At 41.7% G+C, this 17,137-nt stretch overlaps 1 protein-coding gene across 3 annotated transcripts in view; it reads right to left on the reverse strand.

Moving 5' to 3' along the window:
• Positions 1-7,951: 7,951 nt before the first annotated feature.
• The window catches only part of LOC118082817 (uncharacterized), a 54,740-nt gene continuing 45,554 nt past the window's right edge, over positions 7,952-17,137 (reverse strand). For 2 of the 3 annotated variants that reach the window (XM_060272815.1, XM_060272813.1), the window contains 4 exons: positions 15,673-15,738; positions 12,308-12,405; positions 11,826-11,886; positions 7,952-10,702 (listed from right to left, as the gene is read on the reverse strand). In XM_060272815.1, the coding sequence (XP_060128798.1) occupies positions 10,499-10,702; positions 11,826-11,886; positions 12,308-12,405; positions 15,673-15,738 (429 nt within the window). In that variant the 3' untranslated portion in view covers positions 7,952-10,498. The remainder of the gene's footprint in view (positions 10,703-11,825; positions 11,887-12,307; positions 12,406-15,672; positions 15,739-17,137) is intronic. The other variant, XM_060272814.1, reaches the window with a different exon arrangement.

The following is a 17,137-nucleotide window of genomic DNA, read 5'->3' on the forward strand; positions in this document are numbered from 1 at the left end:
ATGTGCCCGGTCCATTTTCTTCATACTATCTTTCACTTTGTCAGTCTCTTTTTTAACCTCCTTTACCTCTTTTTGGGTCTTCTTGATTGTTTCTTCCATTGTTTTGGATCTCACCGACAAATCTTTTATTTGGGTTGATAATTCTCCCACAGCTCCTTCAATCTTCTTATCGATCTCTCCCAATTTTTTATCCATTCGTTGTTCACTGTGTTTAAATTCATCTTTAATTTTTTGCCATAGAGCTTCTAAATCCTTGACTTCTTCTTGCTTTGAACCTCTTCTATCTTTTGGTGTGCTTGCTGACTTCTTTTCTTCTTTACCAGCCATTCTTCTACAAAAAAACAGAAAAGAGGGGAAATTCCCCTCTTCACCACTAGGGGGACCAGTATTAATAAATTCCTACAGTGTACCTGCAATAACCCAACCACCCCCAGATGGCGCTGTAATAAATTCCAATACCTAGAATCAACAGTTATTCCGTCTGCCACTGGGTGGATTACTCTGAAACCTCAAGTCTTACCAGTACTTTTCCACTCCCAGAGACAGAGAACCAGCAGTTTCTAGTTACATTAAATCAAACCCTTCTAGCAAGTTCCTTCTTTATCCCTCCAACAGTCAAGTCACCCTTGGAACCTGAAACAAAGAAGCCAAGTCTCGCAACTCTTCAGCCACTTATAGGCTTAATCCACAGTTCGCTCCAATAAAACCCAAAAAAGAAAGAGAAAAGAAGCCAAATACTTCAGCCACTTGTAGGCTTAATCCAAATAAGGGAGAATCCCAGATCCGCAGTTCCCAAGCAATAAACCCCTCTTCAGCCACTTGCTGGCTTAATCCAAAGTCGACCCCCCCTTTCCAGCCTCTCAGTTGGTGGGAAACGTTTTTACTTTGTTCTTAATTATAGCAAAGAAAAAAAAAGGGCAGCCTCCGTCTTTCCCCCCTTCGGTGCTGCAGCGATACAAGCAAAGCACTCAGGCAACTCAAAGCTCCTCTGCATTCAGGGCTAGAGCGCAGAAAATATAAAGTTCCCAGATCGCTTGCAGTTCCACCCCCAGGAAAGAGACAAGGTAACAATATAAAAGCTCTAAGCAATTCTTTTCCACCCTCAAAAAATTGCCTTGTTACAATGTAATCAAGGACTTCTGAAAAACTCACTCCGCAGGCAATCAGTTTCACTTTCCGTCGCTCAGCTCCTACGATCTCTTCTCTGCGCCATTTTCCCCCGCTGTTGGGACGGACTCCCTTTTTGCGCCCCACAGCTTCATCAATCCGATTGTTAACTTCAATCCAAAATCAATTTCACCTTCTTTATTCCTCAGATTAATTATAATTTAAGGAAGCTTGCTGCTTACCATCGGAAGCCAGAGACTGCACTTAACGGAGTCAGTGGTCTCTCCCCCTTCGCGCCCGCAGCTCAATCCTTCTCCCGGCTCCCACGCAGTAAAAACCGGGTGAAGGAGAGCACGCAGGGCGCTGCTGGGTGCCACGACACTCAGGGTAACCCCCCCTGAGGTTTTTGAGGTCCGCGGAGCCTTCGCGTGACCTCTAAAGGCTCCGTTAAGTTCGGGATTCCCCGGAGGGCTATCCCGCGCTTCCTTCGATGGCCGCAGCTCACCGGAAGTCCCGTGATCAGCCACAAGTTTTGTAAGCTTGTAGGAATCTTTGCTTTTACAATGGGATGGTCCACTTGTGTGCAATAGGAACTGCCTCCATCAGCTCACAGCTAATCTACTTGTGACCAGAGTTTATATAACAGCTGATTCCCACAGCCACATTGTCATGGTGATAATTTGGGTTGAACATTTGAGAGTGAGGTGTATATGATCATGTTTGCTTTCTTTTACCCTTGACTCAGCCCAACCCGCATTTACTATGCAGTAATCGTAGGTTGAATTTTATTCCTCATGAAGCATTCACATATCCATTTCATCACACAACCCAGATAAAATCTGACCACATCCTCACATTTCCATTTTGTTCCTGTGAATTGGTTCTCTCACCTTACTTAGTGCCTAGTATGGCTCTTGTGGTACCTTGAAGACTAACATATATTATTATGGTGTCTTGTGAGGCAAGTTCAGAACCAATGATCTGAAATCAGATAGTGGCTTGTTTCTCTTCCCTGTAACTTTATGGTTCTGAGTTTCTTTGTCTAGACAAGTTAAGCTTCCCTCTTCCATCAACCATGTCAAGGAACATGGTTGTCCTCTATTGTCCTTTTGGTGCACGTTGAATACATTTCTCTTTCAAAAAGTCTTCGAAGTGGAGACTTTTAGCCCAGCTGCTATCTGTATTGGATTGGAAATTGATTTTATATAGGTGGTGTGTGTATAGTTTAAAAACTTTTTTACATCCAAATGTTTTACCTGTTTTGATATACAGTGGTACCTTGGGTTACAGACGCTTCAGGTTACAGATGCTTCAGGTTACAGACTCTGCTAACCCAGAAATAGCACCTTGGGTTAAGACCTTTGCTTCAGGATGAGAACAGAAATTGTGCTCTGGCGGCACGGTGGCAGCAGGAGGCCCCCATTAGCTAAAGTGGTACCTCAGGTTAAGAACAGTTTCAGGTTAAGAACGGACCTCTGGAACGAATTAAGTTCTTAACCAGAGGTACCACTGTATGCAGTTGTTATTGTAAGTTTTTACTGCATTGTAAATTGCTTTGGGGTGCCTGATGGGAAGTGATACATAAATGAAATTGACGACGACAACAACAACAACAACAAGGCAGTAAACAAGCTCGGCCTGAGATCTAAGGCTGAACATAGTGGGACTGCTGAATGAATAGGCCTAGGACTGAGCTCCGTGGGAGCACTCCACAAACCAGTATGAATTAAAGCCAACAAACTGCTGAATCTACCCAGTCAAGTGACATCACTTAGATACTGATATTCAATTTTACTGAAGTGAATTGAATGGAACTGTTTTAAATCTAGGTACCTTGTTTTATACTCCTGGTTTGCAGCTTCAGCTGCTGGACTCAGTAACATTTCTCTTCCATCCCCTGCCTCCCCTTTGATCAGGCAATTTTTATTTTTTGCAAACTCTCTTCTTGAAAAAAATGAATTTAACAAACCTCTGCAGCTTTTTGTTTTTGTGCTTCTCTCTCAAGACTTTGTTCCCCCACAGTTTTGCAAAGCCTGTGAGAGGGAGGAGGGGCTCTGGGGGCGGAGGTTGCTGTCTTAGGAGGACCTCGGAATCCTCACCTTTTGGCTGTCTCAAGTACTTGTCTGCCTCAAAGCTTAATATGATGCCATTAATGAACAGCCATCCTCCGTCCTTCCTGCCTGTCTCAAGACAGATGTGCTGACAGGATGGCACCTTCTTTAAAGGAATTCAGTTTTATGGAAGGTGATGGGCACAAAGGCAGAAGGGGCGGCTAAATGTTTTGGTGGGACTCCAGGTTCTTAAAAGTTGTTATTTTCTACTGCAGACGACTAGAAACATTTATAGAAATCTGAAATGGAAAAATGGTCTGTCTATACTTGTAGGGGCTAATAATCAAGTTGTTCTTTAATAACACAACATTATTTGATTATATCATTTATGAACTGCTTCCTATAAAGCATCCCGAGGCTTTTAAGATTAAGTTATCTGAACAAAATGCCAGCTGAAACCTGTAAGGCTAGCCATTGGGTATTCAACTAATAAACATGATTCTATCCCTTCCATTATCCTTCCAGTGGAGATTCTGCCGCATTTTTTCACATCACATGCTGATGATAAATGTGTGCAGTATAATCAAGTGCATGCAACCTGTTGCTTTTGCACCAAGTTATATATTTCATTTTATACCATAAATGCACCAGCACCAAGTGACACCAGTGTGCTTTCACACAGTCAAGGGACTGGAGCATTATTGCATTCGTTTAGTCATTTCTAAAGGCCAAACTGGAAAGGATAGCAACATGGAACTGGACAAAAGGGACACATGGTGAAAAAATACAGACTGTCCCTCCTGCTGCTCTCCTTGCAATTTCTCTCTCCAAGCTGTAGGCGTGTGGTGGTGTGGGAATGTTAGGGAAGGTAGGAGAGGATTAATACATCCCACAGGTGGGGCGGCAGTTTATGCACCCTGTACACCTAATGCCCCTTTTGCTGTTAAAAACTTAACCCATTCCCACTTTCACATCATAGCAGCGGTTACAGGTAGGTAGCCGTGTTGGTCTGGGTCGAAGTAAAATAAAAAAATTCCTTCAGTAGAAGAAGTGTGCATGCACACGAAAGCTCATACCAAAATAAAAACTTAGTTGGTCTTTAAGGTGCTACTGAAGGAATTTTTTTATCATAGCAGCAAGTTCATGTTCACAGATAATGATCACTATCACATCTTATTGGGCCCTGAGGAGCTGGTGCTTCAAAGACTTGAGCAGGCACCCATTTCACTGTATACTCTGCAGCTTCAAGGAGGCTGCTGATGGGCCTGCTTTGTTATTGCAGCACATGTTTCAAGTGTTTTTATTAAGTGGTAGCAGACCATTTAAGAATCTCTGCCCTTGAACTCCCTCCTTGGTCTTCTCTTTGGTATTAGTTCTTCCAGTTACAGATTATTTGCGAAAATGCAAGGCGCATATTCCCTTCTGCAAGTCCTTGTTGCTGGGTGTGAACTAGCTTAATCCTAACTCTGATCTATGTCACACATCACTTCTCACTTCCCTAATATCTGAACCGCAACCATTTACACTCCCCTCTGTTTTTTATTTTAGGGCACAAGAAAAATCCGCTAAAGCTGCTGCAAGCCTCTAATCACTTTCCCCAAAGCATTCCTATAGAATTTGACAGGTTTTGTATTCGTTATATATATATTTAAGTACTATTATCCCAGTCCTAAATAGGATCTGACAACTTCAGTTAAACTTATTAGGATTGCAGCCCTCATATATTATACCCAGGGTCTTCTGTAGCCATTTGCTGTACTACTAACATCCCATTCATATCAAAGGTTTTGGATTAGCACGAGATGCCAAAGATGCCAAAGAAGAAATTGCCAATTGCCGAATTCTCTTACAATATGCTCAGAGTCTCTTGCCCAGCTAAACAATTGTGCCATAACTATGTGGTACAGTCTGGAGAGTTTACTTTGGATAACTAAGAAAACTCATTTATTTATTTTTTGCTTATACCAGCCTCAATCCAGTACCACTGGAGTCTCCTGTCCTGATGGGATGGAGAAGAGTGGGAATAGTCTTTCTGCTGTGAATCATCCTATTCATGTGTGCTGGTTCTTTGTTTTTAATCAGGGTAGAGGCACACTCCAGTGCTGGAGAAGGGGAGTGCACAGCTTTCAATAAAAACAATTATATAACAACAACAACATATTTATACCACACCCATCTGGCTGAGTTTCCCAGCACAAGTTTATGTTTGGTGTCTCTTTCTTGCTCTGACTGTCATATAAGATTCAGTGTTAGGTCACTTATTATTTGCTGTTGTAATAATAATAATAATAATATTTCTTATTTGTACCCCGCCCATCTGGCTGAGTCTCCCCAGCCACTCTGGGTGGCTTCCAATTGAATATCAAAACAATACAGCAATAGCACAATTACAAAAGTCACAATCCATAAACCACATCAAAAAATACACAACCGAATGGAAAACAATTTCGACATAAATCAAAATCTAAAACTAAGAATACACCCTTTATGCAGTTTAAAATAACATAGGTAAAAAATAACAGGAATTTAAACAAAAAACAAAACAAAATGGAGCCCTCTCTGTCCAGCAGTGGCGGTGGCAACAGTCCTTTATAAAGCCCATCAAGCCCCGCCCTGGGCCAGATGATGAGTGGCAGGACTGGGGCCTTCAGGCGCTGAGCAGGGGAGTCCTCCTGGCTGGTAGGTTGTAGGTTCTAATAATGCGATTAATGGAGGTTAAAAAGTAATAATGCATGGAGGTTGGAGGAAAGTGTTGGCCCTTTGTCTCCATGACTGGAAATACCACATTGTTTCAAAGATGTGCTTCCTACATTGTTCTGCATCAGAAATCCAGATGTTGCCGGCCTACAGCTCCAACCATCCCTGAACATTGACCATGCTATTTGGGACTGATGGGAGTTGTAGTCCACAAGGCCTAGAAGACACCATGTTCGCTATCCCTGGAGTAGATGATACTAGTGTAGATGGACCAGTGGTTTGACTCAGAGCAGGGCACCTTCACATGTCTGCCATTTACACCACCTCTTTACTGCAACAAGCACCAGAAGTATCACAGCATAACAGATTGCCATGTAAAAAGTGTGGCAGTTTAATCTGGGAAGGAAATCCTCTAACATTACTTGCTTGCCAGGAAATTTCCATGGTCCCCTGCCTCATTCAGAGGCAGCAAAAGTGAACTTGGCTTATTGCTGTGGTGGGGGTGAGATGGGGGGGGTAGGTTTGCTGGTGAAGGAGCAGTTGGCAACCCAGAGAAGTAGGTGACATGGAAACAGGAGATCCAGGGAGCAAAACAGAGAAAGTGAGACTGTAATTACAGGAAACAGCCAGGATGCTTTAAAGTACTTAACATACCCACGGGGCAATATACTACCAAACCTTCACACATTTCCAGGACCTGGGGGTAGCTTCTTTCTGATGTGCCCTAGGGAAGGGTTTCTCCTTCAAAGACTATTTAGGGTTAAGTAATATTCATAAAGGCCAGTTTGGGAGAGATTACCCCCACCCCCCACAGCTTTCTGTGTGTCACCTTACTAATGCACAATAAAAATGTCGGCAACCAACTATTCAGTATAGCAGATTTAGGTGAACTTGCAGAGAATGTTGTAATGTGATATTGAAAGATTATAGGGAGAAAAAAAGCAGTTGAAAAGAAGCCTGTTTGAAGGAAAGAAATGGAAATGGAAGAGTGTGTCAGAAGTGAGTAGGATAAAAATGGGTGGGAAATTATATATGAAAGGCTCTTGATGAAGTTTAAACTTTCTGTGGGATCACAGGCAATCTATTTTTGTTCATAGGTTGCTTGTGTTGGATCAATGTATTTTGCTTTCCAAGAATCTACAGCATCTGGATTGCACTATCATGTGGGCATATATATGGCAGCTTCGAGGTGCTGTGATGTCTTTTATGGAACATGGAAGAAAGGGACCATACAGAAGCAGGCAACCAGCACTGTAACTTGGGCTAGGCAGTGCAAACATGTATTTTTTAAAGAGCGCGGTGGCGTAGACTGCTCAAATAAAATGAAACTGGTGCACTGCCTGTTATTAAAACTGCAACACCACATACAAACACCCACCCACACCAAACCCAAGCAAGAAATAACCAACTACAAAACAATTTCACAGGCTCTAAAACTGGAGACTGATCAACTGTGCAGTCAATAGTTTAAACTGAATCCATCATTTATGGTTTGCTTTCTAAAATTTGCAGCTTGCTTTAGTCTTTCAAGCATAGCTGAAGTATCATAAGATTGGTGTATATTCATCAGGGACAATTCCCTTTTCCTTGCAGCAGCTATTTTAAATGGGAGCCAGGAACCAGCTCAAGGTGTCTTCTTGTCTGAGGCGAAAGACAAGAGCTCCCGCCCCACTTTCCATGTACAAAAGCCAATGTGACTGGCAGATGAATCTTCTTTGAACCCTAGTGGTGTTCCTCACTGAGGGCAGCAGGTGAGTTTAGAGGGTGCATGGTAGGCCCCTTTTTCACTTAGAGCTGTGGCCTCTAGTGCTTCACCAGCATCCCCCACTCCCATCCTCTGCCACTCCTCTCACTTGGCCTATAATGTAAGGACAAATCTTGGAAGTAGTAGCTGTGGTAATCAGTGGTCCCTGAGGAAAGATAGCAGGCATTGTGGCATCAGCATTCTCTTGGCCATACATTTGAGTAGGAGAATCAGTTTAATCTACCTACAAACTAACGGCAAGCATTTGAGCAAAACTGCAATACCTCACAGCACGTGATCATTAAGAATTTCTGGGAAGCTAGGCACTCTGAACACCACATGTTTCCTTAAGACTATATATTTGATCACTTAGCTGTACAAAACCCAAAGGCATGATTGATTAAATTTGCAAAGTACCAAGATCAGGTAAGTTTCGGGGAAGCTACCAAACACTGTCAGAAAGTTTCTCTTCTCTGTTGTTAGCCATACAGTGAAAAATCTACAGGCTTAGCTCATAAATCTTTCCCTTCACAGCTAAAAAAAAGCTTTGGGGTGGGAGGTGGGGAGGTTATGTGCACTGGAAGATGCTCGACTGTTGTCATTGCTCAAGTAAGATGTATTTACCAGTCCAGTCACTCTTTGCACATAGAACTAGCCATGTGTGCACACTCATCGTCTTTTGCCTCAGGCAGTCCAATGTCTTGGAATGAATTTGCCCTTGCCCCCAGGATCATGGCCCCAATTCTAATTATTATTTATTTATTTATTTATTTATTTATTTATTTATACATACCCCGCCCATCTGGCTGGGTTTCCCCAGCCACTCTGGGCGGCTTCCAACAGAAAAATAAAATAAAATAATCGATTAAACATTAAAAGCCTCCCTAAACAGGGCTGCCTTCAGATGTCTTCTAAAAATCTGGTAGCTGGTTTTCTCTTTGACATCTGATGGGAGGGCGTTCCACAGGGCGGGTGCCACTACCGAGAAGGCCCTCTGCCTGGTCCCCTGCAACTTGGCTTTTCGCAACGAGGGAACCGCCAGAAGGCCGCCGGCACTGGACCTCAGTGTCCGGGCAGAACGATGGGGGTGGAGACGCTCTCTAGTGGTTTCCAGTCATGGAACTCCCACATGACCCCTAAGGTTGAAGAGCAAGACCTACAGCAGAGAGCAAGTAGCCTGGAGGGTTAGCCCATCACTGACTGAAGCCTATTAGGAGATGAAATACTTTTGCAAACATATCATAGACAAGGCCCTTTGGAAATGATGATCTCGCAATTAAAGTTGCCACATTCGGTTTCTGAAGTGTGTGTTCCAGCAAGGCTGGTCTGTCTCTTGTGCCCTCTGGCACTAGTGTGGTGGCGGAAGAAAGAACCTCAGGGTTCTGGGAATAGTCCTTAGTACATGTGGACGTTGGCAAAGAAACGTATTTAAGAGTAGGGAATGGAAGGAACAATCACTTGTGCTGTTCATCCTCTTAATTAATGAAAGAATAATAGTATTATCTTGCACAACTTGGAATTTAAAAGCGTTTTGTTTTTTTAATTGAAAAAAGTATTTATCACAACCGATGCCCATGCAGATTTGAGCAACACCATGGAAAGGATGCAAAGGGTTGTGGGTTTTTTTTTTAGGAATTAAAACAAGACTTGCATATGGAGTAATGAGAGAGAGAATAAATGCATAACAATAAATCACATTGGGGGGGGATACATTGCAATGCCCAATATTTCAACAAAGAAAAAAAGAACCCTATGCATTAATACGACAGAGGACAAGATGGTTGGACAGTGTCCTTGAAGCTACCAACATGAGTCTGACCAAACTGCGGGAGGCAGTGGAAGACGGGAGTGCCTGGCGTGTTCTGGTCCATGGGGTCACGAAGAGTCGGACACGACTAAACAACTAAACAACAATAATCTTTTCAAAAATGTTCTCAACTTTTAATTAAAGAAAGGGATGGTAGGGGAACACACACACACACACACACACACACACACACACACACACACACACCAATCTCAACACTAATCACAATAATCTACAGAGCAGATTATTTTCAAAAGATCCCACTTGTAGTTACTCTTTTTTGCTGTTGATGATGGAGTCATTGTCAACATAATTTGTCCAATATGTGTTTAATGGTGTGGTTTCCTAAAAAGCAACATAGATTGTATATGTATATTGTATATATTGTATATTGATAAATATACGCCATACGGAATGATCAATTTAACAACCAAGAAAATAGCATATGTGCATGAACAGTAATACAAGCTTGAGCAACAGCTGTTTCATAATGCCAACAGTTGTGGTACTGATCTTCTATATAAATGACTGGGAAAAGCATGTTGTACTTCACAAAAAATTATTTTTTTACCTCTGAGATAAGAGGCCTAATTGACTTATATTGCAAAAAAAATTATATATATACACACACACGATTAGATTAATTTGAAATGTCTGGCAGATACTGCAAATTGGGTCTGTACAGAATTATAGTAGCATTGAGAAGAGATGTATGAAAACTGGTTTTTATTTTATTTTACAGAATGCCCATTCACATTAAAGACCCATTTTTTCCTTTCCAATAAGGATTATTTTAGATGAACCTGATAAACCAGGTTCTGTGAATTACTGATGTCATAATAAGTAACTCGATAAAGGAAAGGAAGGGAAAAGTATGAATCTATCACAACTTGAGTATAGAGAACAACATCTCCCAGAGTTAAAGGCACAGTAACCATTTCATGCTGGGCAAAGGTAGAGATGTTCCGAGTTTCAACTCTATCAGAGAAACTGAAAATAACATTATTAGAAATGACAACTTCATTTAAGTTGTGATATCCATCTACCAGGTAAAAGACTAAATGGACACAAGCCTGTACAGGTTAAGTGTACTCATATTTCAAGAACACTTCTATCTTCATGTTGCTCCAACATCTTTTTGTTTTCTTTTGAAATTCTTAATATTTTGGTGGAGTCCTTACAATGCCTTTCCTGCAGGTTTTCACTGACGAAAGATGGAACCAAGTTTTCCTCTATTAACCTCTTGCTCTGATTCGTTCCAGATCGTTGATGGAAATTTGGATACAAATAATTCATCTTGAGATAATGAAAACAACATTAGTATAATGCAAGGCTTTTAAAAATGTCATTTTGAAGCAATTAAAATGATTAAAAATGAGTCTTAACATGAAATCTAACAATCCTGTTTACTAAATTCAAAACTCAAACCTACTGCTATTTGAACCTTAGCAGAGGAGAATTGTGGATCCTTCTAACTTAATACAGTTGACCACACACAACCTCCAAAGTGTCATGTCGGGGGTGGAGTGTTATGAAGGATCAGGATGGCTCTCATTATCATTTTGTAGTAGTTGTTAATACACCCATCTCTCAGGCATTTTTTTCTGGGTCTCTTCCAAGATTCATCCACTGGTAGTGAAAACTCTTGTCAGCTGTGCCCTGCTGCTTCAGTTGCTGACCAATCTCAAACAGGGCCAGCCCATCCATAAGGCAGACTGAGGCATCTGCCTCAAGTGGCAGAATCCAAGGGATGCCCCTCTGGGACGTGCCGCACTGCTGCCCGAGAGGCAAGGAGAATCAACTGCAAAAGCATCCAGGTTCTGGCAAGATCGCTGTGGCGTTTTTCAGGGCTCTCGCAAAACAGACCCAGAAGCTACAGCAAGGCTTTGGCGAGGGAGGCAAGTGGGGGCAGGCAGCACATGGTGCACATTCAGAGCAACACCTTCCCATTTCGCCTCAGGCAGGCGACAAAACACAGTTTGTGTCTTTCCTGCTAAAATACATGAGCAAGCATGGCTCCTGGCATTCTCCACCTTACTTGGTTAGAACTACCGGTAGGATCTTTCTTATCAAGCGCATATTTCCTGCAATAAATGTAGGTTTCTTATTTTCCTAAATACAGAGTTTCCATGTGGTTATATCCCAGGTAAAGTGTGCTCTTTGAGCAGTGATTCAGTGCTGAGTTCAACATCCGCTGGTGTGTTTAAGTGCTAAACGCCATTAACACCCTTTGGGGAATTATTCCTTAAAACTCCACAGGTAAGTCAAGTTTAGTGTTATAACCTTTAGGTTAAACAACATAAAGTATCAAGTGGCATAAACAAAGAAAGGAGCCTAATTCAAATCAAAGGCATATTGAGTAATGTTTGCCTGTATAGAACGCAACATATATATGTAGCTGATTGTTGTGATTACTAACCAGATCATGCACACTCTGCTGTATTCTGACATCTGTAAACTGTCCGTTTTGTTCTAGGAGCCTAGATAGCAGCAAACAAAAAACAAATCAAGAAAAGAAACATGGATTATAGATTCTTAAAAACAGAGCAGGTATTGTCCTAGCTGCTCTTAATTCCCACCCACAATCTCCTTGATTTAGTGGCAATGCATTATAGTTGTTTTAAGTGTGCATGAAAGCAAGGAAGCGAATGGTTGTACATAATAAACTCAAATCTGGCTAGGTTTACTCTGAAGTAAGTTTTGATGACTTATGGGATTTAGTTGTGCATTAAATCACAACTGCTTTTTACTGTGATCCTTAAATGGTTTCTTTTAGCTTTGGCAAAACTACAATAGGCTTTGCCTGCATGGTAGTTTAAGCACAGAGTCATAAAAGCCATTTATAAAGTTGTATACTAGACAAATTGCCTCTATGTTGTGCAAAGTTATTACCAAACTCACCTCCTGGATAGTGCCATGTTAAGAAGAGAAAAATAATACATATGGTGCAATGAGTGAAGTTGCTGTTCATATTTCCCATTTTGTTTGCATGTTTTCTTCTGTCAGTAATAAAAAAAACATGTTAGAGCTTATACACTTGCCTATCTAAGCTTCCCTTTTAAGCTGCAAAGGGATAACACTCTGCTGAACTCACAAACATGAGAAAGGAAGGAAAATATCTAATAAATATATCATCAGCATGTAATCACATCCCAACAATCTGCACATTCATTTTGTGGAGCCTCAACCTTACTTAATGGATAAAATATGGAATGGATGAGAATTGTCTCTGTGAAGCAGTTTCCAGAGTTTGCCAGTTCCAATGGAATGCAAACTATGGTGTGACATAAACCCAGGAAAGGAAGGAGAGAAATGTGGTGTACCAAAGGGAGAAGAAGAGAGCATGTGAGCCCACTGATCCTTCAGGTGCTACATGTAGAATGGCGTTAGGTGAATGAGCTTTGAAGGCTCTGTTCCATCTCAATCAGCTCAGGGATAAGCAAAGGAGAGGAATGCTAAAAGTATGGTATTTACCAATGCTGGAAAGCACTACAAGAATGGGAATATAATCACTGGCCACTGACAGAAAGTGACACTGTGGTTGCAGCCTGCTTCAGTACTACTGAGATGTTATGTGCTGGAGGGATGACCTGCATGGAGACCTTGAAGTTTTGAGGAGGGTGTGTGTGCAGCTTTTAGAAAGAAAGCGGGGGGAAGTCATAGGGCTGTATGCAGAGCTGCCTTGGCTGACTACTTATGCATCAAGACTTCCCCTTCCTCTCCTCCTTCGTGTGCTCCCAAAATCTGGAGGGTTCTCCAACCTTATGGAGAAGATTTTGAGGGCATGTGTGGGGCTGGAGGTGGAGAGAGGAAGGGGGAGTCCCATTGCACCAGTGGAGGTCTCTTGCATGAGCAGAACAGCGGCATTTGACACAACCCATAGTGAGCATAGCAGCAGACATATAACTTAAGCTGCATTCATGGGCAAAGTCCAATTCTATCTACAAATATATGTGCTCTACAACCGTATGTACAGTAAAGCCACCAATGCCAGCAGGACTACTCCAGAATAAATTGTAGATCATTCATGGCTTGGCTCCTTCATCTCATCCTTAATTGTATTGCAAGCTTTTCTCAGAAACAACACTTTCCTTAGCCAGGAACTCTGTGCAGATAAACATCACCTCCTTGAGGCAATGGAAATGGATAAAATGAAGAGTACTTTCTTTTATCCCCATTGTAAATTGTGGGGCTGGGAAGTTTTGAGGTGCTTAATTGCATTTCTCTTTCTTGTCCCCCTCCCCAGCCAATTCCTCTGTTTAACATCTAGCCTGATGAACCATTTGGTCTACAAAGATACTGGCCATTTCTAGATTCCGGAATATGCTTAAAGAATATCACAACTTTGGCCCAATTCCAACTGACTAGGAAGCCAAAGATAAACCAGCATTTTTCAGCCTTTGTTCTCATCTGCAATATGGTGATTATAAATACTGGCCTATCTCTGAGGGCAGTTTTGTAAGGAATGCTAAGATAATGTAAGTGATGTGTTTTGAACATTCTCAAGTGCTATTTAATTATTATACTAAATGATGTTCTTGTTAAAGCAATACCACCAAAAAGGGCCTAAGATAACTTCGTATTCAAAACTTATTTAAGTAACCTGGGAGCAAGAAACATTGAATTCAATGGGACTGAGTAGACATGGTTAAGATGGCACTGTAAGATGTCAGTGGCGTATTAACAGAACAGGGTTTGGCTGAAGTAGGTCCTTTTCAAAACTTCAGGCCTCCATTGAACACTTTCATTCATTCAGTGGCACCCACCGAGTGTGACAGTGTGCAAGATAGACAATGTATTTTAACATACTTCACATTTTTATTGACCTGAATAGCAAAATAATAAAGACAGGTATGTCATATGTATATTACTTTAAAATGCAATAGTTTTCTACCCTCTACCAAAAATTTCAGAAATCTTATTCAGTCCTTGTATGATTAAAAGGCCCACTTTGTCATCTAGTCAAATTTCAACAGGAAAAATTGGCCAAAGCCAAACATCTGCTATACTTTTGAACTACTTAGTATGTTAAAGTATGTGAAGTAGTATGTTCTGTTAATACGCCACTGACATATTAGCTCTTTCTTTTCAACTATGTAAGGAGGAAGAACCATTGTCTCTCACTCTCACTGCTTAAAATCCAATGAATCCATTAATGCAGAAATCACTGCAATACTTTGAGTTGATATGCAGGAACAATATTAATCTATTATTGTGACCCACATGCTTATATAACAATACATACGATGCTTGATTCTTATTCCTTGGGAAACGTTGCGGTTTGAAATAATCTAAATGATGAAACAGTAATAATATAAAAGGGTTTCAAAAGAAAGACCTACAGGAAAAGGTAATCAATGTAAGCCGAGATTTATAGTCCTAAATGGGAGGCAGCCCCAAACCTGCTCTCTATCTACATAACTGATTAGGAAGCCTGATTACACCTTTAGGAGGAGGCTGAGTGTCCTGGAGGAAAATGCAAGAGGGAAACCTTTTGAAAGGCAATGTTGACCCAGACTTGGAGACACCCCTGGCATGGTTAAGGAGCAAACTTCCCCAAAATTAACTGATTCCCCTCACCCCTCTTTACAATGAAGGGTGCATGGACAAATAGGCAAACTAACCAGTATCAATGCCTGTGTCCTAGTTTTGCTGCTGTTGAAATAAAGTCCCACCAAAATCAATTGTAGTGCATGGGGTTTTGTTTGCTTCTTGGTATCAGACCCATTATTTTAGGGGGGCCGGGAGAGTAAATAGCACTATATTGAGTGCCAAACATTTATAATTTAATATAACCTCACAGGCTGGGCTGATAAAAGCTGCAGTCTTGGAGGGTCAGAACTGTTGAGTTGGATGGGCTTCAGATAAGAGAGTGAAACCCACCACTCCCCTTGACTTTGTAGTTCTCTAATCATCCTATGTAAAGAAGACTTGTGAATCTTCCTGGCAGGAAGCAGCTGAAGGCACAGTAGCCTAGCCCCATTGTGAGAGCTCTTTTAACCCAGCTCATCTCTATTATCATAATAAAGACTTCCCTTTCTCCTCCTTTGGGCCTCAGCTTGAGCTTGACTCTTCGGAAATTCTCCTCCTCCGTACTGTAACACTCTGACTTCTCCAGACAGAGAATAAATAGGACTGCCCCCATTGACCAGTCCTCCCCCCACCTCAAAACAACAACAACAAGTATTACTACAAGGCTCCCATCTTCCTCTGAAGACAGAGGTGGGATGGGACAAGCCTGATCAAGATTACAGGAAAGAACTCACCACCTGCTGAGTCCTAGATGGCTCTCCAAGTCTTTTCTGCACTTCAGAAAGCCAAGAAAGCAGCAACTGTGGGAGGAAAATTGGGGGGGCACAAAAAAGACCATATGATCCCTTTTTCTTTTTTGTTTTTGCTCTGTGACAAATTAACACAGCTGCCTCTTCGGTTCTGTCAACAGTTTATTATTATTATTATTATTATTATTATTATTATTATTATTATTATAAAAAACATTAAAGTCTATGAAGATGTAAGGAAGATAAACTGTTAGCCAAGGCAGTACATGAAAGTAATTACTCTTGCGGAATAAAACAGTAAATCACCTGACTTCCGGCAGCATTCAAGAATATTTGAAGTAGTCTATTCAATAATGATAATAATAATAATAATAAGGAAGGGACCCAGGTGGCGCTGTGGGTTAAACCACAGAGTCTAGGGATTGCTGATCGGAAGGTTGGCGGTTCGAATCCCTGCAATGGGGTGAGCTCCCGTTGCTCGGTCCCAGCTCCTGCCCACCTAGCAGTTCGAAAGCACACCAAAGTGCAAGTAGATAAATAGGGACCGTTCCGGCGGGACGGTAAACTGTTTCCGTGTGCTGCTCTGGTTCGCCAGAAGCAGCTTAGTCATGCTGGCCACATAACCTGGAAGCTGTCTGCTGACAAACGCTGGCTCCCTCGGCCTATAGAGCGAGATGAGCGCCGCAACCCCAGAGTCGGACACGACTGGACCTGATGGTCAGGGGCCCCTTTACCTTTTATTCAATAATTACTGGTGAATGCTTTTCTGCAGTAAACCAATAGAGGGCATCCATGGAAAGAAGACATCTTAATGTTGGCCAACCTTGAGTTCATTGATAAGGCAGTTTTTCTTATTGAGGTGTCTGACTCGTAATTTCAGGTTAATGCACTGCAACTGTTATCTGCTGCTGTGACTTTATTCAAAGTGTTGGGGTGGGAGGGAAAGAAGGTAAATTAATTATACACCAGGAAAGGAGTTGAAAATATTCAGACTTCCACAGACCAAACTACACATTGCTTTAATCCTGGTGTGTTTTTTAAAGTGTTCAATCCTTTCACTTTTATTCTGAAGGAAATACAGTTGCAGAGCCCTGCTCCTGATCCAGTTTCCTGTCAAAAATCCCCCAGCTGCTATTTTCACCCCATGTTGCAACCTGCAGTAAATAACAAGTCAAGCAATCTACACAGAAGCCACTGAGTAGTTTTTCTTTCTATGCGAAATGATATAGAATAGATTCAAGCATAGGCAACCTTGGCTCTCCAGATGTTTTGGAACTACAACTCCCATGATCCCTGACCACTGGCCCTGTTAGCTAGGGATCATGGGAGTTGTAGTTCCAAAACATCTGGAGAGCCAAGGTTGCCTATGCCTGGAATAGAATAGCTACTTGCTTAAAAGAGCCAGTTCAAAATGAACATAGATGAAAGACCAGAAACAGGGGCAAGAATG

This window comes from Zootoca vivipara, chromosome 3, assembly GCF_963506605.1.
Source record: "Zootoca vivipara chromosome 3, rZooViv1.1, whole genome shotgun sequence".
In the NCBI taxonomy this organism is placed as follows: domain Eukaryota; kingdom Metazoa; phylum Chordata; class Lepidosauria; order Squamata; family Lacertidae; genus Zootoca; species Zootoca vivipara.